The sequence below is a fragment of the Spinacia oleracea genome, chromosome 3 (genome assembly GCF_020520425.1).
Source record: "Spinacia oleracea cultivar Varoflay chromosome 3, BTI_SOV_V1, whole genome shotgun sequence".
NCBI classification, from domain to species: Eukaryota; Viridiplantae; Streptophyta; class Magnoliopsida; order Caryophyllales; family Amaranthaceae; genus Spinacia; species Spinacia oleracea.
Genome location: NC_079489.1, coordinates 155,888,107 through 155,915,767, shown reverse-complemented (window position 1 = coordinate 155,915,767; position 27,661 = coordinate 155,888,107). Strand labels below are relative to the sequence as shown.

Below are 27,661 nucleotides of genomic sequence, written 5' to 3'. Positions count from 1 at the left end.
AACAACATATGAACTTTTGGCGCAAAAATAAGGACCTGTTGAGGGGGGCATTTAAGAAGTGAGCCTCAACAGAGGAGGCTGTTGAGGCGGGCTTCTTAAATGCCCCCCTCAACAGGTCCTTATTTTCGCGCTTTCTGTAGAGGTTTTTGAGGCGGGCTTTTGAAAGCCCCCCACAACAGATCACCTGTTGAGGCGAACAAAGCCCGCCTCAACAGATCACTGAGCTGTTGAAGCTACGTCTGTCGCAGCGGGCCTTGTTCGCCTCAATAAACCCAAAATGCCCCCCTCAACAGGTATTTTTTCCACTAGTGATTTACAACCTTTATCTTTGTGCTCACACTCTGCACAAACCCTAGTGGAATCATTTTTAGAAAATGGAAGATCTGGGTGATTAGAATGTCTTGATGATGGCAAAGGGGGTGTGCCTCCCTTAAAGCATGGGCTCCTAAAGTCAAAGTAACGGCCAAAGTCAATAAAACAGTAAGTAAACCCTAATTATTATACGGAATCTAGATTAAATACTTCTAAATTAAGAAACAATAGTTTAATCTAGATTAAAATAAACACCATTTTCAAGAAAATGCAAGCATCAATTCGAATTAATCAAACTCTGTTTTTCATTTAAGTGAATCGAAAACAGTAAGTGAAACCCTAATTACTACAAAATCTAGTTTAAATTAATTCCAAATTAGGCAACAATTGTATAATTTAACATATTAAACACCATTTTCAAGAACATGCAAGCATCAATTCGAATTAAATATTGGAAAGTAAAAACGGACGAAACCCTAATTCCAACTTCAATTGATAAATTATGCGAAATCAGCCCACGATTGTTTAAATTAACATATAAAACACCACAATCAAGATAATGCATGCACCAATTTTGGGAAAAAGTTACTTAACAAAAAAGCCCTAATTTATCATGGCTCATCTGCAAACATTTATTGAAAAAACCGACAAATTGAATGAAAATACCTTCGTCCCATCTTGATATTCTTGTTCTCTTCCTGGTGAGACCTTCCCACTTGGAATCAGCAGTCCTCTTTCCTGATACGCAAGAACCCATTTTTGCAGAAAACTCAGAGTAATAACTTCAAATTCTTTTAAGTGTTTGAGTGAGTAAATGGCAAAAAGACAACTGAGAGTGAAAATGGAGGGGGACCATATAAATAGGAAGTGAAAAGGGGGGAAATAGGGTTAGGAACAGTAAAAAATTACCGCCAAAACATTATTAGGAAGGAACCAGAAAAAACGTGGGAAGTTGGAAGGTTTCCACGTGTACACATTGAAAAAGTAAGTTGAAAAGGCTAAGTAATTGGAAAACGCTTATTTTCATCAAAATCATCTGTTTTCAATCATTAATCTACGTGTATATTAATTCTCCTTTTATTTTAATAATTTTTAATATTATTAAATGCATTTTAACGGACGTTAGTGACGAAAAACAAAAAGCAGCGTTTTCCATCCATTTTGAGGGACCTAAATGCTCCTTTTGAAACTTTGAGGAACCTAACTGCTCCTTTTGGCAAAGTTTAGAGACCTTCAGTACAGTTTACTCAGGAAAACAATGGAAATTCATCATCATCATCGTCATCGTCATCATCTCTGCAATATTTAACATTTATCTCCATGGAGTTACTTGATGTGGCAAATCAGGTGTATCAACGTGGGGATAATTACTTGATGTGGCAAATCTATCATCACCAATGCTATCCAACCTGAAACAGAGAAGAAGAAGCCGCCGGAGAAGGGAAGCACCAACGCACCTCCCTTTCCGCCTTCATAGACGTTCCTCCGCCGCCGATCCGCCGCGTCGTCCTAGCTAGGGTGAGTTTTTACACTAATTTTTTTTAAGAAAGCTGTGCAGCACCGCCGTGGCCTCCGCCCAAAAGCTGTGCGGTACCTCCCTTTTTCAATTTTTTAGTCCAAGCATAATTGGATATCTTATGAAGTTGTACTCAACAAGTTTCTTTAAATTTAACAATCTGTGTTGCTAATATCTATTATGTTTAATGTTATTATATCCCCGGTTTCTTAAATATTGCACAATGACTGATTTTACGTTTTCCAACGTATATTTTGACTCTTAATATATCAAATTATGCATAATTAAAAATTATAAAAATTGATATTTTGAAATATATATCGAGACGAATCTAACGAGTTTTCATATGACTGTAATTTTTCTTAGCATGAATCACAAAAGATGAACTACCGTCTAATATAAATAGTGTAAAGAAAAAGATGGTGCGGTATTTATGGAACGGAAGTATTATTATTGTTACTATTGGACTGCCGGAGTTTTCGATCGGAATTGTGGGGTGAGGGGTAAAAAATGTAAGGGGAGAGGGGTGGACTTCTAAAGGGAAAAACCGTCATTTTGCACATGAAATGCGGGCATTAGAAAACGCGGGCATCATTTAACGAATACTCCTAGCTAGTAGTGTATATGGAGTATCGGGGTATTTTGGAAGAATCGTACAAAAAAGGGATATTTTAGTAATTTCGCGTTCACGAGTTGAAGGAGTTTCCGAAGAGAATAAATGTGGTACTCCGTACTTTTAAACACAAGTGTTGTACGTGGTACGTTTACAGATAAATGTTGCATGGAAAACCATAAATGTTATACATGTCAAAGTAGAATTCATTTTCTTAATTTTTTTTGAAAACTTAGCAATTATTTACAAATTTTCCATTGATATGTTCAACTTAAGAATTTCTCAAGTCATAACCCAAATATCTAAATAGCACTAACAAAAAACAAAAGAAAAGATCATCTTTTAAAAAGTAGGAATACTTTTAGTTTTATTCCTGTTGTCTGATTGTTAAAATGGCATCAAACATCAATCCCATAAGTAGTGAAGCAGTAGGCACCATTTTAAATTCTCTATGTTGATGATTTTGCCGCAAATCAAAACCATGGCTTTGGCTCCCTTCACCACCTTACTAGGTAACTTCACTTTGTTATACATGCAACTTATGAACATATCATCCTAGCTTGCATGGTTGATTTCTTTTGATAACTGTTTTTATCACCAACTTGTTTGATTGAACACGTGAAGTTCTAGAAGTCTTACTTACTGAGGGGGACTGAGTAGGTAACTTCCTAGGAAGTCAGACTGATGTGTTTTTCTCAACAAAAACAACAGTAGAGATTTCTACTTCCTGTGGACTTTAACTTCAATTCGTGTGTAGTTGTGCAATAGAGCGTTTCATTCACCTGATTTCATTCATTTTTCCTAAACTTATCTTATTTGAACTTATTGTTGGATTTAGTGCTTCAAACTAGTGGAGTAATGGTCTTTAATTATAGGGACATGATTAGTCATGGGCTCATGGCCCATGGACAGTGTTGGTGCATTAGTTGGTTTGTGCACTGGCCACTAAGTTAGTCATGGGATTATGCTTCCATAGTTATAGTTATTGCTGTGCCTATATAAGGCTTATATGCGTGTTATTGTCAATTGGATCGAATGAAGATAGTAGTATCATTGTCAATTGGATTGAATGAAGATACTAGTATCATCTCAACATTTATCACAACTTATTGGAACTTATTTTTGTTATAAATTGTGTTTGAAATAACCTTTATTTTTCTGGAGCTTATCTTATCTGACTTATTTTTTCCGAGTTTATCTTATCTGAACTTATTTTTCCTGAAGTAAGTGCAAGTAAGGTGAACATAACAGGGCCTATGTCAACCAAAACCACCACTTAAAAGTTTGTGTTTAAGGCAATCCATAATATACTTGTGCAAAGTAATCAAAGGCGGTCATTATGTAATGTAAGAAAGTAAACTTGGTTATTTCAGTAGCCAAAGGTTTCTAATTACTCCACCTTCAAACCATATGCAGGGCTTTTCCTTGAGGAGAAAGGAGGCACATTTGATAATTTGGGTTCTTCCTCGTTTCACAGAACTGTAATAGATGCTGTCAACCTTATCTTCCTCGTCTTCTTTTATTTGGTACTTGCGCTAACAATCTGTTACAAAGAGCAAAACCAAAGGAGTTACAGAAGGAACTGGTTCTTTTTCATCGTTACAGTATGTACCACTCTTGTTAGTATCGCGTATCTCAGTACAGGATCATGGTACTACCTTCTATCAAGTTCTGAGAAAGTGAAGAAACTAATTTGGCAAATTTATGTTTTTAGGGGAGTAGTTTGGTTATCCTTAGCTGTGTCTTTGAACGTTCAAAGATCAAGACGGGTCATCAAGGTTTTAGTATGTACATGGTGGACATCTTTCTTTGTACTGTCCTCAGTTTTAGACGCGGAGTTACTCATAAGAGAACAGATTCATGTCTCAGATGTTGTGCAGTGGCCGATAACTGGTTTGTTGTTTGTTTGCGCTGTCAAAGTGATGATGCTAAGACATGATTCTAGTTTATCAGAGTCATTATTAGTACCTCAACCTCACCGAGTTAAGCTCAGTTTCTTAAGTAGTTTGATCTTCACTTGGCTTAATCCATTACTTAAATTAGGCTACTCGAAACCCTTAAGTCTCGAGGACATCCCCTGTCTGTTTTCTGAAGATGAAGCGAATTTAGCCTACAAGAAGTTCAGCAATGAGTGGGACACCTTGATGATCAAAGATGCAAAGAACAAGCAAAAAAACCTGGTTATTAGAGTCTTAGTTAAAGTTTACTTGAAAGAGATGATATTTGACGGGGTACTTGCTTTAACTAGAACGATAACTGTAGTCGTTTCACCCTTACTACTCTACGCTTTCATCAGATACTCAGATGACAGCAGTACTGATACTACTGAACATGATCTGTATCGAGGTCTGTTCTGGTTAGGATGTCTGGTAGTTGTAAAGGTGGTTGAATCTTTATCACAAAGGCAATGGAGTTTTCACTCGAAAAAGTCAGGAATGAGAATAAGGTCTGCTTTAATGGTGGCTATCTTCCACAAACAGATGAAACTCTCTACTGTGGCTAAAAAACTGCACTCCACTGGTGAGATTGTTAACTACATTATGGTGGATGCTTATCGGATGGGTGAAATCGCGTGGTATTTTCATTCATCCTGGAATTGTGTACTACAGCTTTTTCTGTCACTAGGAATACTTATAGGAGTTGTGGGATTAGGAGCTTTACCTGCCTTGGTCCCACTCGTTATCTGCGGGGTATTCAACATCCCGTTTGCCAAACGACTTCGGGAATGCAAAGCCGAGTCCATGTCAGCGCAGGATAAAAGACTTAGATCAACTTCAGAGATCCTCTGCAGTATGAAGATCATTAAGTTACAATCATGGGAAGAACATTTCCTGAAACTGATAAATTCACTACGAGATAACGAGTTTAAATGGTTGAGGGATGCACAGCATAACGTTGCTAACTGTACCGCGTTGTTTTGGTTATCTCCAACGATAATTTCTTCAATGGCCTTTTGGGGTTGCTCGTTTTTCAGGAGTGCTCCGTTGGATGCTGTCACGATGTTTACTATCATTGCGACTTTAGCTGTTATGGGGGAACCAGTTGTGCAGTTGCCTATGGTTTTCTCTTCAATGATCCAAGCAATGGTGTCGTTTGACAGGATCAATAAGTTTCTGCTAGACGATGAAGTGGATGTTACTGATTCAGTTGGAAGCAGTATATTCACAAGTCAAGAGAACAGTGTAAAATTACAAGCCGGAAATTTCAGCTGGGATTCAGAATCTCCAACATTAACCTTGAGAGACTTGTCTTTAGAGGTGAGGCCGGGTGAGAAAGTTGCAATCTGTGGACCTGTTGGAGCTGGGAAATCTTCGCTCCTATATGCTATACTCGGTGAAATGCCCAAAATTTCTGGCAGGGTAAGTCGTTTCTTCTGAACTTATATTATCTGAACATATATATAATCTGAACTTATCTGAAAAACAACTTATTTTTTTGTGAAATAAACTTATTTTTTTGTCTGAAATAAGGCTATTTTTGGCAACAATTAGGTCTTGCATGCACAAGGTGTACAATAAATTTATTATACACCATTATAACTTTTACCCAGTTTTCTCTAACTTTTACCCAATTTTCTCAATCTTTTATATTATTAAAAAAAAGTTGATAGATAAACATTTTAAAGGGTTAAATGATTAATTTTATACATTATTAGTGATTTTGAAGAAATATTTTGTATTAAAATGAAAAATTTTATCACTAAAAAATAGAAAACTTTTACCTATATAAAGGTAACTTTTAAGCATTTTACGTTAACTTTAGCTTTGGTGTACAATATTTATCGTACACCCCACGTAAATAAGAATTTGTGTAGCTGACATCAACCTAAACGGATAAGGTAGCTGAAACTGTTAAGATAACACCTGAAATTGGGTGCTGAAACTGATAAGGTCATAGTTTACATTAACTGTTTGGTACAACTAATTTCTTAAGTACTTCAAATTAAGTGAGATTTATTTCAGATGAAACCTTCCATGGTATGCCTTGTTTTAAAATTCAACCCCCCCCCCCCCCCCCCCCCCCCCCAAAAAAAAAAACAATTAGCGAATGTATTTATTTCAAATGACAGTATGAGTGTGATTTTCTTTTTAAACAAAATTGGATAAGTATATATAGCTGAAAATAAGTAACAGACCATTACCAACAGGGGTGAAGCATAGTGAAGGCCTAGGTAGGCCATGGCCCCCCCCCCTGAAGGCCCAACCGCACCTATTAAATAAAAGACTAACAAAGTTAACATTAGATAGTTTTCTATTGGACTGGCCCCCCTAAGCGGCTAAGTCCACTTGCTTAATTAGTGTTCGGCCCCCCTTGATAACCGAGTATGGCTTCGCCCCTGATTACCAATAATGAATAAAAACATGAGCAGTAGTAGAAGATAAACTCTTTAAAACACAGTTGAAAAATACATCCACCCTATGCCCATTACCACTTCAACAACAAGTCTACAACATGTGCTTTATAGGCAAAAAATTTCAGTTAATGAATGTGAAACGTTACTCTTGTTAACGTTTGGTTTTCAGTCAAGTGATCCACCTTAAATTTTAGTTTAGCTTCCTACCAAACACTCCTAATCATTAAGGTGACTTAAATTATTAGCACCTACTCATTTAAGGTGATTGAAAATGGTTGCCAAACAGAGCCTAAGTAAAAAATAAGTCGAGTAGAACATAACCTAAGTTGTACCCTCAATGCTTTCGATCATCTGACACTACTTCATGGCTTTAGGTTGATGTGTTTGGATCAATAGCATATGTTTCTCAAAGTGCTTGGATACAAAGTGGGACAATTCGTGATAATATATGCTATGGTAAGCCAATGGACAAGAACATGTATGAGAAGGCCATCAATGCTTGTGCACTGGGTAAGGATATCATGAACTTTAGCCATGGTGATCTGACAGAGATTGGCCAAAGAGGTATAAATTTGAGCGGAGGGCAGAAACAGCGGCTTCAACTAGCTCGAGCTGTTTACAGTGATGCTGATATTTACCTCCTTGATGACCCTTTCAGTGCAGTTGACGCGCATACTGCAGCAGCCTTATTTAAGGTGAGCAAACTGTCTCAAGTTTAATTACAGGAAAGTTATAAGCAAAACTAACTGTTGAGAGTATTTCAGAACTGTGTCATGGGTGCTTTAAAGAACAAGATTGTGATTCTGGTCACCCATCAAGTAGAGTTTCTGTCACAAGTTGATAAAGTTCTGGTATGAAATTAATTTTGACATTTGTTGTTTAAATTTTTTATTGTCCTTTCTTCCTTCAAAAGATAAAGAAAGAAACTTAGCTTGTTTGTGACAATTCGTGGACTATGGACAGGAGTGTACAATGAGCATGGTGCACCAAAATAACATATGTACACAAGACATTGCGACAAAAGAACATACGATATATTATTTCACTTGTGTTATAAAAAAACAATATATTGTTTCATTTTTATTGGAAGTATAGGTAATAAATATATTAATGTCTTCAGTCTTCACGTAAGGTAATGTTCTTTTAGCTATGTACTTGTGTTCTTATGGTGCAACATGCTTAGTTGCTTACTGTGCACCATGGTCAACCATCTAAATTGTGTGTTTGTGGGGCCGTGGGGGCGTACGCAGGTTCTGAAAGATGGTCAAGTTACACAATGCGGAAGCTATGAGGATCTTTTGATGACTGGAACAACATTTGAGAAGCTTGTCAATGCTCATAAGAGGGCAGTCACACAGTTAGGTCCTTCAAGTATTGCACCAGAACTTGACAAGGCGGCAATTGAAAGACCAATGGTGTTTTCCAACACTTGTGACGACAACAAAGACACTCCTACGAAACTTTTACCGCAACAACTAACAGAAGAGGAGGAGAAAGAAGTCGGGAATGTAGGATACACGCCGTACTTGGATTACATATCTACCTCGAAAGGCTTAACTGTGTTAATTCTAAGTGTGATCTCACAAATTGGTTTTGTAGCTTTGCAAGCTGCTTCAAGATATTGGTTGGCTTACGCCGTTCAGATCCCTGAACTAAGCATGGGTAAACTAATAGGGGTTTATGCTGGCCTTTCTTTCCTTAGTATAATATTTGTACACCTGAGGTCTTTGTTCACAGTTCAGCTAGGTCTTAAAGCTTCCAAAGCTTTTTTCGAGAGTTTCATGAATTCGATATTCAGAGCTCCTATACTTTTCTTCGATTCAACTCCAGTTGGACGAATACTGACTAGAGTAAGATGACATTTTCTTTTTTAATCTTCTGATTTTGTTCTCTTCACCTGGTTTGGTCTGGTCTGATTTTAATGTTTTCTGTGAGTGTTTTTTGCTTTTTCTGGTCTGGTCTGCTCTGATTTTTCTGGTATGTTCTTACCCGTGTAGGCATCATCAGATTTTAGCATTTTGGATTTTGAAATACCTTTTGGAATTTCCTATGTCTCGTCTGTTGCAATTGAGGTCACGGGGATTATTCTGGTCATGGCATTGGTCACCTGGCAGGTACTCATTGTGGGAGTTTTTACCCTGGTAGCATCAAAATATTTTCAGGTACTGCTTCCTTAACTACTATCTGTAGTCCTGTAGTTTAAATTTACCAATTAATTTTTTATTGACATTCTTCGCTTCAAAATACTTCAGATTCAGTATCAAGCTTCTGCAAGGGAGATTATACGTATAAATGGAACCACAAAGGCACCGATCATGAACTATGCAGCTGAAGCATCTCAAGGAATGATAACTATTAGGGCATTCAAAAAAGTAGACCAGTTTTTCGACAACTACCTGAAACTTGTCGATACTGATGCAAAGCTTTTCTTCTACTCAAACACGGCTATGGAATGGTTGATTTTAAGAATTGAGGCTCTTCAGAATATGACACTCTTTACAGCTGCTTTTCTGTTCATTATACTTCCTAAGGGTTCCGTTCCCCCAGGTAGTATACAAAGTACTATTTATTAACTTAGGCCCTGTTTTTTTGAGCTGAACTGAACTGAACTGAACTGAACCGAAAAGTCCTGAAATTCAGCCAAAAAGAATAGGGTCTTACAAGATTGCATTTTGTGCCTACATAGTAGAGTTTATTCTTTGTTTTTGGTTGTTGTTTTGCAGGATTTGTGGGGCTTTCTCTTTCCTATGCTTTGTCATTGAAGGGCATCTACGCCTTCATGATACAGTGGTACTGTAACATATCAAACTACATCGTTTCAGTTGAAAGAATTAAACAGTTCATGAACATAGAACCCGAGCCTCAAACTGTCGTTGAAGATAATAGACCTCCATCTTCTTGGCCTTCAAAGGGTAGGGTTGAGCTACAAGATCTCAAGGTACGTATGAGCAAAAAAGTGGAAGGAACTTTTTCAGTCCTTTTATCTTGGCTTATGCTACTCTAGACCTGATTATACTCAGCCCGACCTGACCCGATCCAAAACAGTGGGTTTTGGGCAGATTTTTAGGCTTGTTTTTCAAGTCCGGTCCGATTTAAAAAAAATATGACTGGTTATTTCCAACTACAAATTGAATTTTGAGTTATGAAATTGGCCCGGTTCAAAAATGGCCCAAAAAACCCGCTACTTTTGGCTTGAAATATAGGCTTTTGTGCAGAAAAGACCGACATGAAGTTTGGCCCTACCTGGCCCTATATAATTGGCATAAGTTGTTAGACTTGATCAAAATGCGGGTTGGGCCACAACCAAAAAAATCTGCCCATTATATTAGGATGGGTTGGGTCATACTTCGGGCCTATTTTTTCTACCCAAAAAACGATATTTCGGGCAAAAAGTGACAGGTTTTGCAGTCCGGGCCAGTTTTATAACTGAAATTCCAATTATGAGTTGTCCAAAAACCAAATCGGGTCGGGTCAGGCCCAAGACACCAAAACCCATAATTTTTGGGACGGGCTCAAGATGATCCGGCCTACGTTTTTGGTTGTGTCCCGTCCCGTTTTGATCAGGTTTATGCTACTCTAATTAACATTTTCAGTGATACCAAAGTGCTGAATTATGTTCTGATGTTGTCTGTGTTGTTTCACGGTTTCAGATAAAATACCAGCAAAGTGCTCCACTCGTACTCAAGGGAATCACTTGTGTTTTCAAAGAGGGTACAAGAGTAGGAATCGTGGGAAGAACAGGAAGTGGGAAAACAACACTGATAAGTGCATTGTTTCGGTTAGTAGAGCCTCACAGCGGAACAATCTGTATAGATGGCGTAAACATTTGCAGAATTGGACTCAAAGATTTAAGGACTAAACTCAGTGTCATTCCTCAAGAACCAACTCTCTTTCGAGGTTGCATTAGATCTAACATGGACCCTCTTGGTCTATACTCTGATGCTCAAATATGGGAGGTAAGTTCTTGTATCCTAAGACACAACATTTCTTCTACTATGTCGATTTTCAAAGACGAATTTGTGAGAAAACCCCTTTTATGTCCCACTTTTTTTCAACAAAAAACTAGTCCCGGTCAACTTTAACCCGGCCCGTTGACCCGACCCTAAAAACCTGCGGGTTTGGGCAACCTCAAATATACTTTTTTAGACCAAAGCCCGAGCCCCCCCTAAAACCCCGTTTTGGTCGAAAAGTCCGTACCAAATTTATGGGTTAGGTCATGAGTTTTGTGTTAAAGCACGGCCCGACCCAAATTTTGACCACCTCTAAAAAAAATAGTTTTTGATTTTATTTTTGTGAGAAAACACCTTTTATGTTAATATTGTTTAACAAACACACCCTAAGGTCTGATTCCGACCTAAAAGTCAGTTTTCAAGCATTTATTTCCAATTATTCCTTCCAACTATGTGCGCCGGTTTCTATGATAATTGTTAATAGTGTAATACAAGTATATATTTGGAAGTAAAAAGTGGAAATTAATGTCCGAGAACTTGACTTTTTGGTCGAAATCCGACATCAAGGTGTGTTTAGTAAAAACTATTACAGAGTAACGTATAAGGTGCGTTTTTTCACAAAAGTGTGATACAAAAGGTCTTTTCTCACAAGATAGAAAAAAATTACAAGCTCCTCTAAATCTATTCATCATTTTGGTATGTAGGCACTGGAGAAGTGTCAACTTAGGCTTACAGTGAGCAGCCTTCAGAATCAGCTTGACTCATTAGGTTAGTTCTATATCAAGTACTGTTAAAATGGAGTTATTTTTCTACTTATACATCAGATTCAAATATCGCGTGTTTAATCAAAACCATATCATCTCTTCTTCGCAGTTGGTGATGAAGGCGAAAATTGGAGCATGGGACAGCGCCAGTTATTTTGTCTAGGGAGAGTCCTCTTGAGAAGGAACAAAATTCTGGTGTTAGACGAGGCCACGGCTTCTATAGATTCTGAGACTGATGCAGTCCTTCAGAAAATCATCAGAGAAGAATTTTGTGAATGCACTGTAATAACGGTTGCGCACAGGGTCCCGACTGTAACAGACAGTGACATGGTCATGGTTCTCTCTAATGGTATGATATGCTTCATATTTTCTTTCACTCATTTGTCACCTGGTTATTGTGTGGGTCGGGTCAGGGTTGGTGCGGGTCAAAAGTGGGTCAGGTAATGAAAGGGTCAGTAATGGACGGGTTAAAGCTAGTTTTCAAAATTATTGAGTTATAAGTTTGGCCCTATATTGACCCTGTCTAATAAAGGTCATGTCCAATCAGAGCCCTTCCTAATAAGAACCCTATTAACATGACCCGAACCCTATATCTACCGGGCTACCCTGTCCAGTAACCAGGTCTATTTGTTAGCATGAACAACATTACAGCTGAAAATCGGACACCTAAGGTTTTTGAAGACGTTGAACTTGAACCTACTAACTTTATGATGAACCCTCTAAACCGATGTTGAATATTGATCTAACTTGTGTAGGTGAGGTGGTGGAGTATGATGAACCCTCTAAACTGATGCAGTGCAATTCGGCGTTTTCTAACCTTGTTGCTGAATATTGGTCCAGCCTGCACTGCAAGGTTAGCTCCTCCCATAAACTCGGCAATGACTAGTGACAACATTCATAGACAAATAGCAAAATGTCATGTTTTTAAGGCACATCAAGCTTGGAAAAACAACTTCATGCTATAGTATACTTCTACTCTTAGCTAGTTGTTTCAAAGAATTTTCTTTACAATAACTGCAGAATTAGCAAACATTTAATTCAAGTACACGAGCACATTAGTAAATGGAAAACAACCTCTCTGTAATTGTAATTGTAATTGTAATTGTAATCGTAATTGCAGGGGTAAGGTTGATTACATCCAACTCCTCTCCCTTAACCTGCTTGTTTTCGGATCCACTCTGAAGGCAATGAAGGTAATGATAATGATACATGAGCACATTAATACAACATACAAACTGCATAAATAAATGCAAGTGGGTAGTGAAAGTCATACAACAAATAAAAACATATGTATTCTTTCCAACTGTATTAGTCATCTTTGGGATGTCCTTTGAGGCCAAGCAAGAGAAGAAGAAGGTTGATATAGTCGATTTTGTAACCTAGCCTACAAAACTCCATCTTGAACCCGTTCCATGGAGGATACCTCGCAGATAGATCAGGAAAGTAGCCTCGGTACAACACGGATTTCTCATGGCTAAACGCATCAAAAGAGTACTTGCCGTGATATCTTCCCATCCCGCTTTGCCCTACTCCTCCGAATGGTAGCTCCTCGCAAATATACTACAAGAAACATCAACCAAACAAGTACCATATGTTAATTATTGAAAACACACAACAATTGTTTACGATATCATAATTAGTTGTAGTACTTATAAGTACTTAAGATTCGAGATCGTGAGCATTACCTGAATCATTACGTCATTGAAAACCAAGCTTCCGGAGGAGGTTTCTGAGACTATCCGCTTTTTGAAAGCATCATTGTGTGTGAATGCATAGAGAGCAAGTGGCTTCGGCCTCGTATTGATGAAGTCAATACTTTCTTGAATGTTTTTCACCTGTTTCACATTTTATTAGAAAGCTCCATACAAGAGTACACAAAACACTTATCATTTGTTGAAATTAGAATATAGCTGAGATGATTGAGATGTGAGAGGAGAAAGAAGAAAAGAACGGAAATATAATCTTCAATAAATCCCCTCTATAATCTGAGTCATCTCTAGTCTAACATGGTGTGGTATCAGAGCCTTAAAAAGCTTTACAGTAATTCATACACCACCTTTTAGCACTCGATCATTTGGGAGTTTTTTCTCATCTAGGGAGCAATAAGATTATACTTCCTCTGTTCTTTTTTAAACGACACAATTATTTAGGCACGTTTGCCAATGCACGATTTCAAACATCAATATCTTCCATTATGGATAACAAAAAATTATAGAAAGTTGATATTTAAAAAATATTTATTGAGACGAATTTAATAAGACCCCACACGACTCTGTTTTTTCTTATGCATAAATCACAAAACGAAATCAAAGGAACTTGTGTGAATAGTGATCGACAATAATCCAATTGTGTCCTGTAAATAAGAATAGAGGAAGTATATAACTGTATAATATACTTACAGTAATTATTGGCAAAATTGGGCCAAAAATCTCCTCGTTCATGACCGCAGAATCAAGTGGGGGATTCAGAAGGATTGTTGGCTCAATAAGCCTGCAAGTGTGAACAACTTTGTTACTACACAAAAAAAAACTTCCTATTTATGAATTCTTATGAATTAGTTGAGGAGAAAATATACAATCTCTTTTCGTCGTATGATCCCCCAAGCACAATTGAAGCAGCCACCGCCGGATCCTTAAGATAGTTACATACTCTGTCAAAGTGACGCTTGTTAACGATCCTGCTAATGCTTCCCAAGGTCTCTATGTTCTCCCCATAAAGACGTCTTACCAATGTCTTCAACATGTCGATCTAAAAAGTACAACAATTGTACTAATTAAATGACGATAATAAGTCAAAATGGTGCAATTATTTAGAAACGGAGGTTGTATACGAATTAATATGAAAGAAATGTATATATAACCAATGAGGACGTGAACTTCTCCTCCACGAGCACATAATCTATAGAGATGCAAGCTTGCCCGCAGCAAGCGCCCCATTTAGCAGATGATAGCCTTCTAAGAGCCACCTTGAATATTTTGTGGAGTTCAACAAATCAACAATTATAACACATTAGTCATCAAAATTGAGGAAATTGATCAATCTCATTCGGTAAAAATCAACAAAAACACTAGTGAATCAATAAAAAAAAGTAGTTTAACTAGTAAAAAATGTTATGTATAAACCAAGTGAATAGAATAAGGCCTAGCACGACTTTTATAGTATTTATTTATTTTGTAAATTCAAATTATGTTTGTCGTTGTAATATACTTCTCTATCCCTTTTTGTTTGTCTCATTTGCTATTTTGATCCGTTTTTCAAAATATTTTCTCGTTATTAAAATGATAACGACGCTAAAGATGACACTGGACCGGATTGACCCTACACAAAAAAACACAACCAGACATGGGCACAGAAAAGCCCATCCCAGCACAAGCACGAGCTCTTGGGTCTAGGTTGCATTTTTTGGATTATGACAAGACAAAGTTCCCTAAATTGAGTAAAAATTAGGCATGGGCAAGATGGTCCGGCCCGACGGCACGTGGACCTGGCTGCATTTTTTAAATTTTCATTCTGGTCCATCACGTTATAAGAGAGCTTGGCGTGGGCTAGACTCGTTCATAACTTCAGGCCCACAACCAGTGGGCTCGGCCCGTAGCACGGCTAGCACGGCCCACAAAGCCACAACCATCTTTAAATGGGATCACAACTTTACTCTTGAATTAAATACATTTTGCATCATTATCTTTATTATCTCTTCTCAATTTCACTCACCTAAATAAGGCACATTTAGTTGATTGGGACAAACAATAAGGGACTGAGAGAATACGTACCTTGAGATTTGAGGATATTGAGGAGTAATCAAAGATCAAGGGGCACTTCCCACCTAGCTCTAAAGTCACAGGGGTTAAATGCTTAGCAGCTTCTGTCATCACTATTCGACCAATCTTTGGACTCCCTGGTCAAATTAAGTTCACCATACTTAATTTGTTTTAGCAAAATTATTATCTAATACTCTTTCTGTCTCATTTTACTTGTTTTATTTTGCCAAAAAAAAAAAATTCTCACAAAAAAATTGGTCAAATGGAGCAGTTTGATTAAAAAGCTCTCACAAAAATTAGTCAAATGGAGCAAGTGAAATGAGACAGAGTGAGTAACATTTCTTCAATAACACGAAACTCACCGGTGTAGAAAATCTTGTCCCATTTCTGCTGCAAAAGTTGTTGACTAGCCTCCGGTCCTCCTTCAATGACCTTAATCGCGGTGTTGTCCAAGTATAGAGGAACGGTGTTAGCAAGAAACGAGGAGGTTGCCGGTGCTAGCTCTGAGGGTTTTACGACGATCACGTTTCCGGCAGCTATAGCTCCAATCAAAGGTTCCAATGCCAAATCTAATCATCATTATTAAACCAATATCAGTTAATTATTGTTTCAACAATTAATTGACAAGGTATTAATGGAGAATCAACAATTGTAATGCCAGACGGCCGCCCAGACAGACCTAAAGGGTAGTTCCAAGATGTCATAATCAGAACAAGGCCATATGGATCTGGTACTATTTCTGCTTTGGAGGGATATAACAGTAATCTCATTCCAACCTGCATAATAATATATATTATTAAAACTCTAAGGAAATTTATGTCATCTATCCATGTATCACTTACTTTTGGGGAGGACAAAGACATTTTATTCGGTGACTATTTTCTTTTTGTAGTTTTAGGACAATCTTTTTCTTATTTTCTTGTATTTTATTTGCATTTGCCCCCTTGATAGCCATTTGAACATTGCCCCTTCATTTCTTACTAGCTCATTACAAGTCAATAACCTTTGTTTTATTTCGATCTCACCCTTAGAAGTGATAGTGAAGCTTAGTGTTATAACACATGTCATACGCACACATTAGTCAATAATGCGACAATTATATTACAGAGCATATTCACAATTATTTTACGATTAGTCAATTGTCGTTTAGATTATACGGAGGAGCATATTCCCAATTATTTTACGAGTAAGTTTTCTGTCAGACAGTCTTTTATAAAACCATTATAGTTTTTCATCAATTGTTTTTTACTTATTCCTAGTTTACCGAATTAATCAAACAATCTTTTACGAGAATTTACCAAACTACCAATCAAATTACTTACGATGAACAAGCTCGTGTACATTTAAGGTAATTAAGTTTATAATAACCAAAGATGTCTTAGCCGCCTAGTGGTTAACATTAAGATATGTATACGATAGACTTGATGTTATAGTAAAAAAAAAAACTGACCTTTTTAGGAGTCATCCACTCCTTTAAGCAACTCAAAGCATGAACGACAGCTTTCTTTGCAGGTCCAACCTATCAACGGTTCAAATAAAATTAAAGTATCACAATCAGTCCAAAATGGCCAAAGAGAGGTAAGTTGTGACTAATTATGGTATTGGGCCGGGCCCTCCATGAAATAACCCGACCCACTATGGGAAAAAAACATGGCACGGAATGGAGGTTGTGGGATATGCTTGAACCATATTTTTAGGGAAAAACATGATAAGACTGCAGTATTACACGAACCGATACGATAAAACACGTAAAATTATACTTAGGCACGTCAATCAAAGATGTCTTGGCCTAGTGTTTAAGACTGAGGATTTGTGTACTGGTCATAAATTCCAATTTTTCTGCCCCCATTTGTAATTTATATTTTCCTTATGTCTCATTCGCACCAAAAAGAAAAACTTAGGCACGTGAATTAGGACTGTGTCATGAACCGCTCTTCTAAAACTTTCGGCACGGAAAATAGCTAGTGGGTTGGATCTATTCAAGCCCAAAGCACGGCCCAAAGACATCTTTAAGCCATTTTTAATTATAAATACTAGTGCTGAGCAAAACTATCCGAAAAAACAAAAACCTGAACCGGTATCCTATCCGAAAAAGTGGGTACCCGAACCGATATGGTTACCGGTTCGAGTATACTATCCGAATTTTGGTTATTGGATATGGTTACGGATATCATTTTATAAATAACGGGTGCCCGATAACGATCCGCTAAGCACTTTTATTAAGTTTTTACCAATTTAAATATTTTTTCCGAAGAGCTCAAAATCCTAAATGTTAATAATCAATATATAATTTGACTATATTCTAATTTCATTAGTAATGTAGTCAAAATCATGTGTTAATGTTGGTGTTTAGTGTTGAATGATATTACAATAACTAGTTATAAAGTCTATTTTTTTTCAATTGGATATCATACCCGATATCCGATCCGAAAGTTTGAGTATCCGGGTACACGAACTTAACGGTTCGGTTCATGGATATCAGTTTTAGCCTTATTGATTATCGGCTACCCGATCCGATAATGCTATTGGTTCGGATACCCAACCCATGCTCAACCCTAATACCCATCTATAATCGAGAATATAGGTCTTTTTTGTTCACATTGGTATTAATCTTATTTATGAGTAAAAATGAAATGGCCCATATCACAATAAGTGTAAGCACGGTCCGTGAAAACAGAGTGTGAAATTGTGAGGGATCCACATTACATAGGTTGGGATACCCATACCCATACCCGCACCCATACCCATACCCGCACCCATACCCCCATACGGCCCATACCACTTTTCACTGAAAAAATGACTAAAATTTGCAACAAACAAATAGACCAGTCTGTCCACATGAACTGGGATGAATTTATTGAGGCCTTCATCGCCTCATTTTAATATATTTTCTACTTTTGCATTAAAAAAAAAACTGGGATGAAATAAATACTTCTCCCATTTTAGCAATGACAGTTTTAGAAACTGAAATGTCCAGAAATCTGATCATAATGTAACAAAAAATGGAAAGAAAGGCTAAAAAAAAAACTCTGTAAATAAGATTCGATTGTTATTCACTACTCTCTCAGTCACTTGATATTTTTCCTATTGGAGACCGAGAAGTCAAACGGAGCAAATATTAAGAGACGGAGTGAGTAAAAAATTTACCACTTATGAACACATGCTACAAATAGACAAAATTTACCACTTATAAACACATACTACAAATAGATTTATCTCGGATTTTCAAGGTGTTCTATATTGTCGGCTAATTACAATAGAATCTTATGTTTGAATCCCCACGCCCCCATTTGTTAATTTATATTCTCTGCTCATTCACACCATAAAAAAGTTTAAAATAATAAAAGATCTTTAGAGATCGTCAGTGACATTTAAAACTTCAAAGATAAACACAGTCCCCAAAATCTTTAGAGATTGTCAGTAAACATTTAAAACTATTTTAACAAAATTTCACGTCGATCAATGTAATGAATGTTTGATTCAATTACAAAACTTATCAATTTTCGTACTCCAATTAATCCTCCTAGTCCACAAAGGAAAAACTAATAAAAGTAGATAAAAATCTATGCTTTTCTTTTTAATTGTCGTTTTTTCATTTGCACAGTAATTTGCGAAGAAAAGAAAAAAAAAGGAAAAAAAAAAAAAAGAATAAAACCTCATCCTTGAAAGCTTCAACTTTGCTCTTTCCAACATCATCAAAAAGTGCTTGAAAACACTTGTTTTCTTGTTCTTCAAGCAACCTTAAAAGAGCTTGTAGTTGTGTTTTCCTCCATTCAAAACTTGTTGTTTTTCCAGATTTGAAGGTTTCCCTTAACTCTCCTAATAACCTTTCTGATGATATTATTTCGTCCATTATTATTGTTCTTATTTTGCCACTAAAAACTCAATTGTTGGCATACAAATATATCAACCGTTGAGTACACGAAATACCGCAAATTTCCAACTAACTTAATTAAATGAGGACATTAAATAAGTGGGGGCCAAACCAACGTGACCATAAAAACAAATCTTCATGGTTAATTATGGATTTATTGGTGTGAATATATGTAGTTGGTCCGTATTTGTAGAGATGATCGGATAAGGATTGTGCATTAATTTGTGCATGTTAGGCTCAAGTATTACTAGTCCATCTAATTCTGGTGTGAACGAGTCATAAGAGCATTATAAATTCGAATCGTTAACTTATTGTATGCAGATCTTTAATCTTTAGATTCTTACTATTAAGGACGGATCCAAATGGTATATGTTCCCATTCTAGGTTACATTGGTCATCTAATATGGTATTGGAGCCAACGTGACATAAAGGTCCGGGTTCAAATTAATCTCATCCATCCCTCATTTCAAAGTGGAATATTTCGCCTCATTTCAAACAAGATTTAGTTGACGCAAATGTCACGGGTTAATTAATGATAAAATGAAACAAAGAATAGATTAGTGGTAAAAGATTTATTGTTTAAACTTAATGTCAGGGGTTCAAAGTTCAAACCTTATGCAAACTATGTTTGACATTTTTTGTACGTATGTGCAAATCACTTAGAGAGAACGATCCATAAAAGCGCCACATGTCACGTATACTTTCTTGTAAACGTCTTTTAATATGTAGTACATATATTATTATTTTTTGGTGAAAATAACCAAAATATTATTGTTACACGTTTGACCACTTGCTTGAATCAATAAATATTTTATTCATGTGTACTTTGTTGGTTTAATATGTGTAATGGTTTATAAAGATCTTAGTTTTGTTTTAGAATCTAGTGTGTAGTTGTGTAAAACTCTCTATTTTATGTAATATTCAGCCTACATCAAAAAATAAAAATAAAATAAATAAATAAATCAACTAGTTAGATGAACTGTTATTGTCAGTTATAATGTTAATGCTTCTTCGATCGTACTACGTATATATAAGTTATTAGGTGCCAATACTACTTTCATTTTCGTAATTTATTGAATTATTATCTCATTTTGATATGGAAATTGGAATATTGTCTTTCTCTTTTCCCTTGTGTCCCCCTTCACTTTCCTCTTTCTTTTTCAAAGCTAATTACAGATATGAAATCTTGTTATCTTTCTATTTTTTATTTTCAAATATAGTGAATTAATATTGAGTGCGTTAAAGATGGAGATGGAGTGGAAGATGTTGAATGTATATGTGAATTAAATAATGAATTGATGTTGAATAAAGAAGATGAAGTGGAAGAGACGTTGGATTTGTAAAATATACGAAGTACTCCCTATGTATTTATTTAATAGATACACTTGAACAGGCACGGGTGTTAAGAAAAAGAATTGAATGCAATAAAATAATAAAGCAAGTGGATTTAGGTAAAATATTTTAATAAGTAAACAAGTGGCCGGAGACCATGTCATTTTGGGGGTGGGAGGTGGGTGAATTTCTAAAATTATTTATTTAATAGGATGGTGAGTCATAGTGTAAGTTAGATGTATTATTTAATTAGATGGTGGGGTTGATAAGTTACTAAATATGACAAGTGTATCTCTTAAATAAATACGGTCGGTAAAGACAAGTGCATCTCTTAAATAAATACGGAGGGAGTAGCAAACAACTAAAGAAAATTTGAAAAAAGAAAAACAAACAAATTGATGGATAAAAGGAGGAGATAACACATGTCACTTAATTGTCTATGATTTTCCTTTTTAAATACTACTAGGCAGGGGCGGACCTACTTGACCCCGGAGGGGTCCAAACGGACCCCCATTATTTTCCAAAAAAAATTGCTAAATTAATGTTAGGTAATTAATTGCACTTAAAATAGTTAAAATATATCTAATGAACCTGCAATAATGACAATGAAATAAATTTGGCTTATTGGTTCCTTGATTTGTATTTTAACCAACCAACCTGGGTTCGCAACCCATCTAGGATATTTATTACAATTTCTTTTAACTTTATTTGTCATTCGTTGATCCTATTTTTTACAATTTCTTTTAACTTTATTTGTCATTCGTTGATCCTCTAAATTCTTCATTTTTTTTCTTTGTAAGTCGTTTCTTCTTCTTCTCTTTTTATTGTTTTTGTTTCTATAATAATTCATGATTTTGCTTTATAAAAACCCAATAAATAAATAGTAGTGTTATTTTTTTGAATTTTTTTCGGAATTTCCATAAGATATACTTCTAATAATGTATGTAATACTTCACTTTTATAGACTTATAGTTGCATGTTACTTTGAACTTTTTAGAGGTCTAATTAATTACTTCGTATATAGATTTATAATGTCAATTATTTTAATAAAGTATCTCCTTCAAAGTATGAAAAACTCGTTTTCATTTTAAATTGAAATCGCGTCAAGTTTTTGTTATAATCTGGACTATGTATTGAGTTTTATAGTTATGAAAACCTAAAATTAAAGTTCTTAAATTCTCTACATATTTTATTAAGGCGTTTATAATATTTCGATTATTTACCTTTCGACTTTAAGCCACTAAAAGGAAATAAAATTATAATTTTTTTGGACTCCCATATATAAATTCCTGGATCCGCCCCTGCTACTAGGTACAGAAAGTATAGACTAGGTATAGATTAATTAGATGATGCAAACCTCTTTTCTTTTTCTTTTTTTCTTTTTTTTTTTCTTTTTTATTATTATTTTTACCAAGGCTTAAGATGAGATGTATGATGCGTTGGTGGATAATGAGTCAAAAAATTGAGGATGTTGATCTATTGTGTAAGCATTAAGGCTCTATTGGTTTGGCATAAAACTTTTTCAGTGAAAAATATTTCATGGAAAAATACAATTCGAAATTAGATTTCTTTTGTTTGATTCCTTACAAGAAAATTAATAATAAAAAGAAAAATGAGAGAATATGGGTGAAGATTGATGGGAAGAAGGAAGATGGAGGTAAGGAAGAAAAGATGGAAAATTGGTTATTCTTTTTAAATGAAAAATGTTTACCACCTTTGAAAGAGTTATGAAAAATTATTATTAATCACCTGCCAAACCAAACAACGTAAAATGATACAAACGAGAAAAAGCATTTCCTTTATAATGTTTTACTCCCTACTAAACGGAACCTAAGAGAAAAACTAATTTAAAATTGTATTTTTTTCCTCTGAAAATCTTTTCTTTCGGCCTTAGAGTATCCCAGTGGTAAAACAAAACACAAATTCTTATTTACAAGTGGTGTACAATAAATATTGTATACGGGGTAAAAGTTGACTAAAAATGTTTTAAAGTTACATTGATATATGTAAAAGTTATCTATTTTTTAGTGATAATTTTTTTTATATTAATAACAATTATTTCTTCGATATCACTAATAATATGTTAAATTAATCACTTAATCCTTTAAAATATTTATCTATCAACTTTTTATTTTTATAATATAAAGTTACAAAAAACTAGGTTAAAATTACAACAAACTGCATAAAAGTTATCTTGGTGTACAATAAATTTATTGTACACCTTATGCGCGCAAGACCTTTTGAAAACAAAATTGATCTGACAAGACTTGAGTTAATAAAATAATGAACCAAAGGATATATTTTATTAACCCATTTGAAATAGGTGAAGATGATATTTTGGGAGCAATTGAGCAAAGGTCAAGCAATTTTCGATTTTTTTTTTGCACGGGGGCAAAGGTCAGTCATGAACTATGTCCAGTAGTTTTTGCAATGTTCTTGAATTTGTATGTAAGAAAATAAATTCCATAATTTAAGGGATCGAGTACAAAAGAGACGTTCTATGCCCCCTTATTTTTTGTTGCTTATTGCTTATTTTTGTGAAAATCTATTAAAGCGGTCCAGATAAGGTCATACCATATCAGTAATATTAAAAAAAAATCATAGAAAAAAATTATGTTGAAACATATATTTCTTCCGATTTTTAATACTTGCAACGTTGATAACTTTCATGCATGCTTATGCAAAACTTTGATCATTAATTAAATAATTATAAAAAGTTAATATTTTGAAAATGCAAATTGAGACGAATCTAACAAGATCCTACATGATTATATATGTTTTATCTTACGTATAAATCATCAACAACAGTCAAAATAGAATATGTAAATAGTGTAAAATACACAAATGTTGCGAGTATAAAAAATTGGAGGAATTATAGTCTTTCCAAACAACAAATATTACGTACGAGTGTACATGTGCACCATGCATGTTGATAAAAGAAGATAGAGTGAACTCCTCTTATTGCAATATGGTTTTAAGGTGTAATCTCTTACGGTCTTGTAAAGTGGACTCACAATCTCTCTCTTGATGACCGGTTCAACCATACCTGTATTTAACATGTATCAGAGCTAAACTTATAACTTGGACCTTGAACTATTAATACCATGGGAAAATTTGAAAATTTGTGTGTGTGAGGGGAGTGTCGAAAAACACGCTCTAGCCCATGAAACAAAGCATGTGGCCGAAGTAAAAAGGGACTTCACATGGGATAAGTGCAGAAGCAGAATACTGAGCTGTCACTAATGTTGTCTCCGAGACTTGTGGCCAACTTGTTTGTTGTAAGTCGTCGAGTTAATCACTACTTTCACACTGCTTTACCGTTCAACTTTGAGCTCCATTAAGTTATACAAAATCAAGCAACCTCAAACCGAGACTCTGTTTATTTAAACGGGAAAAGAGTTTCCATGAAAAAAAACAATTGGAAAAGTTATTGATTGGAAAATGATTTTCCATGGAAAATACAAGTGGAAAATAATTTACCTTTGTTTATTCCCTTACAAGCAAGGTTATTGGGAAAAATGGAAATGGAAATGCAATGAGCGGATAGACGGGAGGTGAGAAAAAGAAATATAAGGAAATAGAGAAGAAAACGTGACATTCCTTCTTTCAAAAAGAAAAAAAATTGTTTTCCACCCTTGAAAAAGTTGGTTTTTACCCTTAAATTTTTTTATCTTGCACTCTTAGCAAAAACAAACAAAGAAAATTTATTAACAGAAATTTGTTTTCTGACAAAACAAATAGAGCCTGAAAATAAATAAAAGGCTCCTCAACCTATACATTTGTTGCTACATTTTACAAGGTGCAACAATCATTTTATTTTTAAAGGAATCAACTTACAACAATCATAAAATCATAAAATTATAGTATAATAGGAGAGATCCATTAAGGTAGCACTAGATACCATAACTTTAAACATGATAACTTAGTAAATAAAAAATACTAATGAACACAAAAAAGTTACCATACACTATGCGTACATGTACTGATGTACATAGTACCATACCAATCGAATACCCAATACATACTCCCCATGCCTACTATAGGAAGTGAATCATCCTAACACTATAAACCTTGTTAAAAACGAAGAAGAGATATAGAGGCCATTTCAGCCAGCTAGGACGACCAGCTTGATATGCTTATTTTCTTGTTATACTTGGACCTGCAGAGATGATAATTTAATTAATTACATACACAAAATTAATTATGCAATCATCAAGAATATCCACAAAGGGCTATTTTAACATGTACAACAATTGTATGCTATTTTTTTTGGGGCGAATCGAAGCGATATAGAGCTGATTAAATTACAGTGAATCGTAGCAGCAAGCTATAGCAAGATCTCTCTGCCACTTACAATACCCCGTCGGCGTATGCTATAATTAGGTTAGTCATGCATATATATAGACATGTACACTATATATACATATAGAATGATTAAGTATTATGATAGCGGTGGATAGCTCAGTTGGTTAGAGCTTTTATTTCGATTCCAGGTGATCCTGCGATCGATTCTCATCTCGTTGCACCCAAAAAAAAAGAATGATTAGGTATTATGAAAAATAATTACCACTTCAATTAAGAAACTTCAAAGCCTAGCTAGCTTGTTGGTTGATGATAAAGGCAATTGAGTACTTCCAATTCCATGATAATCTTCCTTACTTTGCATCCTTTCTAAAGTCCTCATCTTTGCCCTTTCTCTTGCCACCTTCCTTTTCTCTTTTGTCATAGTCCTCTTTGGCTTAGTTTCATCATCATCTTCTTTATCACATGTTGAACTTGAACTACCTTTCTTCTTCTTCATCATCATCATCATCTTCTTAGGAGTACTCTCGCCGCCGTTATCACCACCACCACCACCACCGGAGGCGGCGGAAGGGCGGCCGCTTCCTTGCAACTGTTTCCTTTGAGCAATCTCCTCAATAGACGACTTAGATTGCATCAACAACCACTCAAGAGTTCTACTACCTTTATCAAACCCTAAAATATCTTGTAGGTTAAAGAACGGTCGTGCAACTTGAAGTGATAGCCTCATTCTCCGTTCTCTTAGCCCATGAGCGGTCTTAATCTTACTATGCCGATCTTTATTCGACGTTTTCTTCTTCTTTTTCATCACATGACAACGTCGACTAACACTGGTTTTACTATTAGTAGTTGAGTTTATGGTAGTGTGATTCATTTCAACATTGTTATTTTCAACTTTTTCATCGATTTCGAGATCTTCAACCTTGTTGTTTGAATCATCCTCCTCTAAAATGGGTGAATCATCGAAAGATTGTTGGAGGAATTCGAGTTCATGGTTGCTAAGAAAATTATCGTAGTTGATCTTGTTGTAGATTGAAGGAGAAGGCAAGTGATGATGATGATGATAGTAAGATGTAGTAAAAACATGATTTGGAAGAAAATCTTGTTGCTTGGAATTGTTAGGGTTTAAATCATCAACAAGGTAGCTAAATATATTGTCCACATCAAGAATTGGACTAGTAGAAGTAGTAGTATTATTAATATTAGAGAAAGTAGAGGGGTTCAACATGGTGGGATCTGGTGCAGTAGTGCTGGTATGATCGCACCCTTGATTTCTGTATAGTTTTGATGGAAATCGACCGGTGTAATAGTGTTGGTATGATCGCACGTGCCCTTGATTTATGTGTAGTTGTATATTAACACTAGGCTATTTTATTTGAAAGGGAACTCTCAATAAAAAAATTAAAAAAATAAATTGTAGGAGACTATTTTTTAGTTTTTGAAGTAAACTTTTATTTTTCAAGTGCTTTAATTATTCCACGAAGTCGTTGTACGTTCACAAGTTTGTTCCGTCGTTTTCAATCTAATTTTCTGCAAGCAAAGAATCAAACTACAAGTTAAGGTTGACATAATGGAGAATATAATACAAATTAAGAAACACGAATATGCATAATAAGATTAGATATCTTTTGTACATGCTGTATGACTTTCATTATTCATTAATAAATTATTAATTGTAAATTAGATATCTTTAATAGATATTGTATGACTTTTCATCGATGAATTAATTGTAGCTTCAAAGAAAAATAAATATAATAAGAAGAAAAATTAAAGGGTGGAAGAAGTAAATTTTAGCAATTGACCTACCTTATACTCCGTACCATAATAGGAATAATAAAGTGGGTAAAAAGAAATAGCTTGAGAAAGACAACACACGTTCAACTTTAGAAAAGGGGAATTGAAATGGAAAGAGGAAAATGATGGGGATGTTGAGAGTAAGGGGACTAGATATAAAGGATTGAAGTGATGATACAAAGAAGAAGAAGAAGATGCTATTTGTGTAACACGTCACATTCAATATGCATGACACGAGTAAGGTCTTGTTCTCTTCACTTGATTTAATCTGATTTTTTTAGTTTTTGGTCTGATCTGGTTGGTATTACGGAGTAATGTTTTACTCCCTCCGTATTTATTTAAGGGATACACTTGACCGGACACGGGTATTAAGAAGACAAATTGAATGGAATAAAGTAATAAAACAAGTGGGAATGGTTAGATATTTTAATAAGTAAAAGAAGTGGGCACCATGTCATTTTAAGGGGTGGTGTATAGTTCTGAAATTATTTGTTTAATAGGGTGGTGGGACATAGAATATATTTCTATTAGATACATTATTTAATTAGATGACGGGGTTGATAAGTTACTAAAAATAGCAATTGTATCTCTTAAATAAATACGGTCGGAAAAGGGGCAAGTGTATATCTTAAATAAACACCGAGGGAATATGTGAGTGTTTTTACTTTCTGGTTTGGTCTGATGTAGTCTGAATGTTTTATGTGAGTGTTTTTTGCTTTTTTCTGGTATGATCTGATATGATCTAATAAGCAATAAGAATAAGGTGGAGAGAACAAAGTCTAAGTGAGTGGATAATACTCCTTTCGTACTTTTTTTAGGTGGAGTACATGTTGACTAGTGCAAGTATTAAGAAAATTTAGTTGAATTCGATATACGGAGTAATAATGATGCAAGTGAAACAGTTGATAGTAAAGAAATATATTACCTCTGTTTCAAAAAGATCTTTACACTTACTATTTGCACAGACTCCAATGCAATGTTTGATCGTTAATATATCCAATTCTGTAAGACAAAAAATTATAAAAAATTAATGTTTATAAAATTCATTTTGAGACGAATCTAACAAGATATCTGATGATAATTTTTAAAAGA

At 35.2% G+C, this 27,661-nt stretch overlaps 3 protein-coding genes across 6 annotated transcripts; 1 reads left to right on the top strand and 2 right to left on the bottom strand.

Annotated features, from left to right (window-relative positions):
- Window positions 1–543: 543 nt before the first annotated feature.
- On the top strand, window positions 544–12,715 carry LOC110789202 (ABC transporter C family member 8). 4 transcript variants are annotated; one of them, XM_056841008.1, is made up of 13 exons: window positions 544–1,830; window positions 3,858–4,045; window positions 4,156–5,800; window positions 7,170–7,490; window positions 7,560–7,646; window positions 8,046–8,645; window positions 8,793–8,957; window positions 9,048–9,342; window positions 9,519–9,733; window positions 10,446–10,751; window positions 11,450–11,513; window positions 11,619–11,858; window positions 12,265–12,715. In XM_056841008.1, exons 3-13 carry the CDS (start codon window positions 4,364–4,366, stop codon window positions 12,393–12,395), a joined length of 3,861 nt encoding a protein of 1,286 aa, XP_056696986.1. In that variant the 5' UTR covers window positions 544–1,830; window positions 3,858–4,045; window positions 4,156–4,363; the 3' UTR covers window positions 12,396–12,715. The 4 variants fall into 4 exon arrangements, with proteins under 4 accessions (XP_056696986.1, XP_021849538.2, XP_056696984.1 ...); XM_021993846.2 differs by lacking the exon at window positions 544–1,830 and adding an exon at window positions 2,837–2,953 and having other exon boundaries at window positions 3,858–5,800; window positions 12,265–12,362; window positions 12,630–12,715; XM_056841006.1 differs by lacking the exon at window positions 544–1,830 and adding an exon at window positions 2,837–2,953 and having other exon boundaries at window positions 3,858–5,800.
- LOC110789203 (aldehyde dehydrogenase family 3 member F1) lies at window positions 12,569–19,190 on the bottom strand. Its single transcript, XM_021993848.2, has 10 exons — window positions 18,923–19,190; window positions 16,718–16,786; window positions 15,947–16,043; window positions 15,630–15,836; window positions 15,280–15,404; window positions 14,370–14,474; window positions 14,085–14,257; window positions 13,909–13,999; window positions 13,195–13,344; window positions 12,569–13,069 (listed from the first exon to the last, which is right to left on the bottom strand). Exons 1-10 carry the CDS (start codon window positions 19,118–19,120, stop codon window positions 12,818–12,820), a joined length of 1,467 nt encoding a protein of 488 aa, XP_021849540.1. The 5' UTR covers window positions 19,121–19,190; the 3' UTR covers window positions 12,569–12,817.
- A 5,073-nt stretch (window positions 19,191–24,263) lies between these two features.
- Window positions 24,264–26,733, bottom strand: LOC110789190 (transcription factor TCP18-like). The gene is made up of 3 exons (XM_056839772.1): window positions 26,582–26,733; window positions 25,041–26,305; window positions 24,264–24,632 (listed from the first exon to the last, which is right to left on the bottom strand). Exon 2 carries the CDS (start codon window positions 26,001–26,003, stop codon window positions 25,059–25,061), a length of 945 nt encoding a protein of 314 aa, XP_056695750.1. The 5' UTR covers window positions 26,004–26,305; window positions 26,582–26,733; the 3' UTR covers window positions 24,264–24,632; window positions 25,041–25,058.
- Window positions 26,734–27,661: the final 928 nt, after the last annotated feature.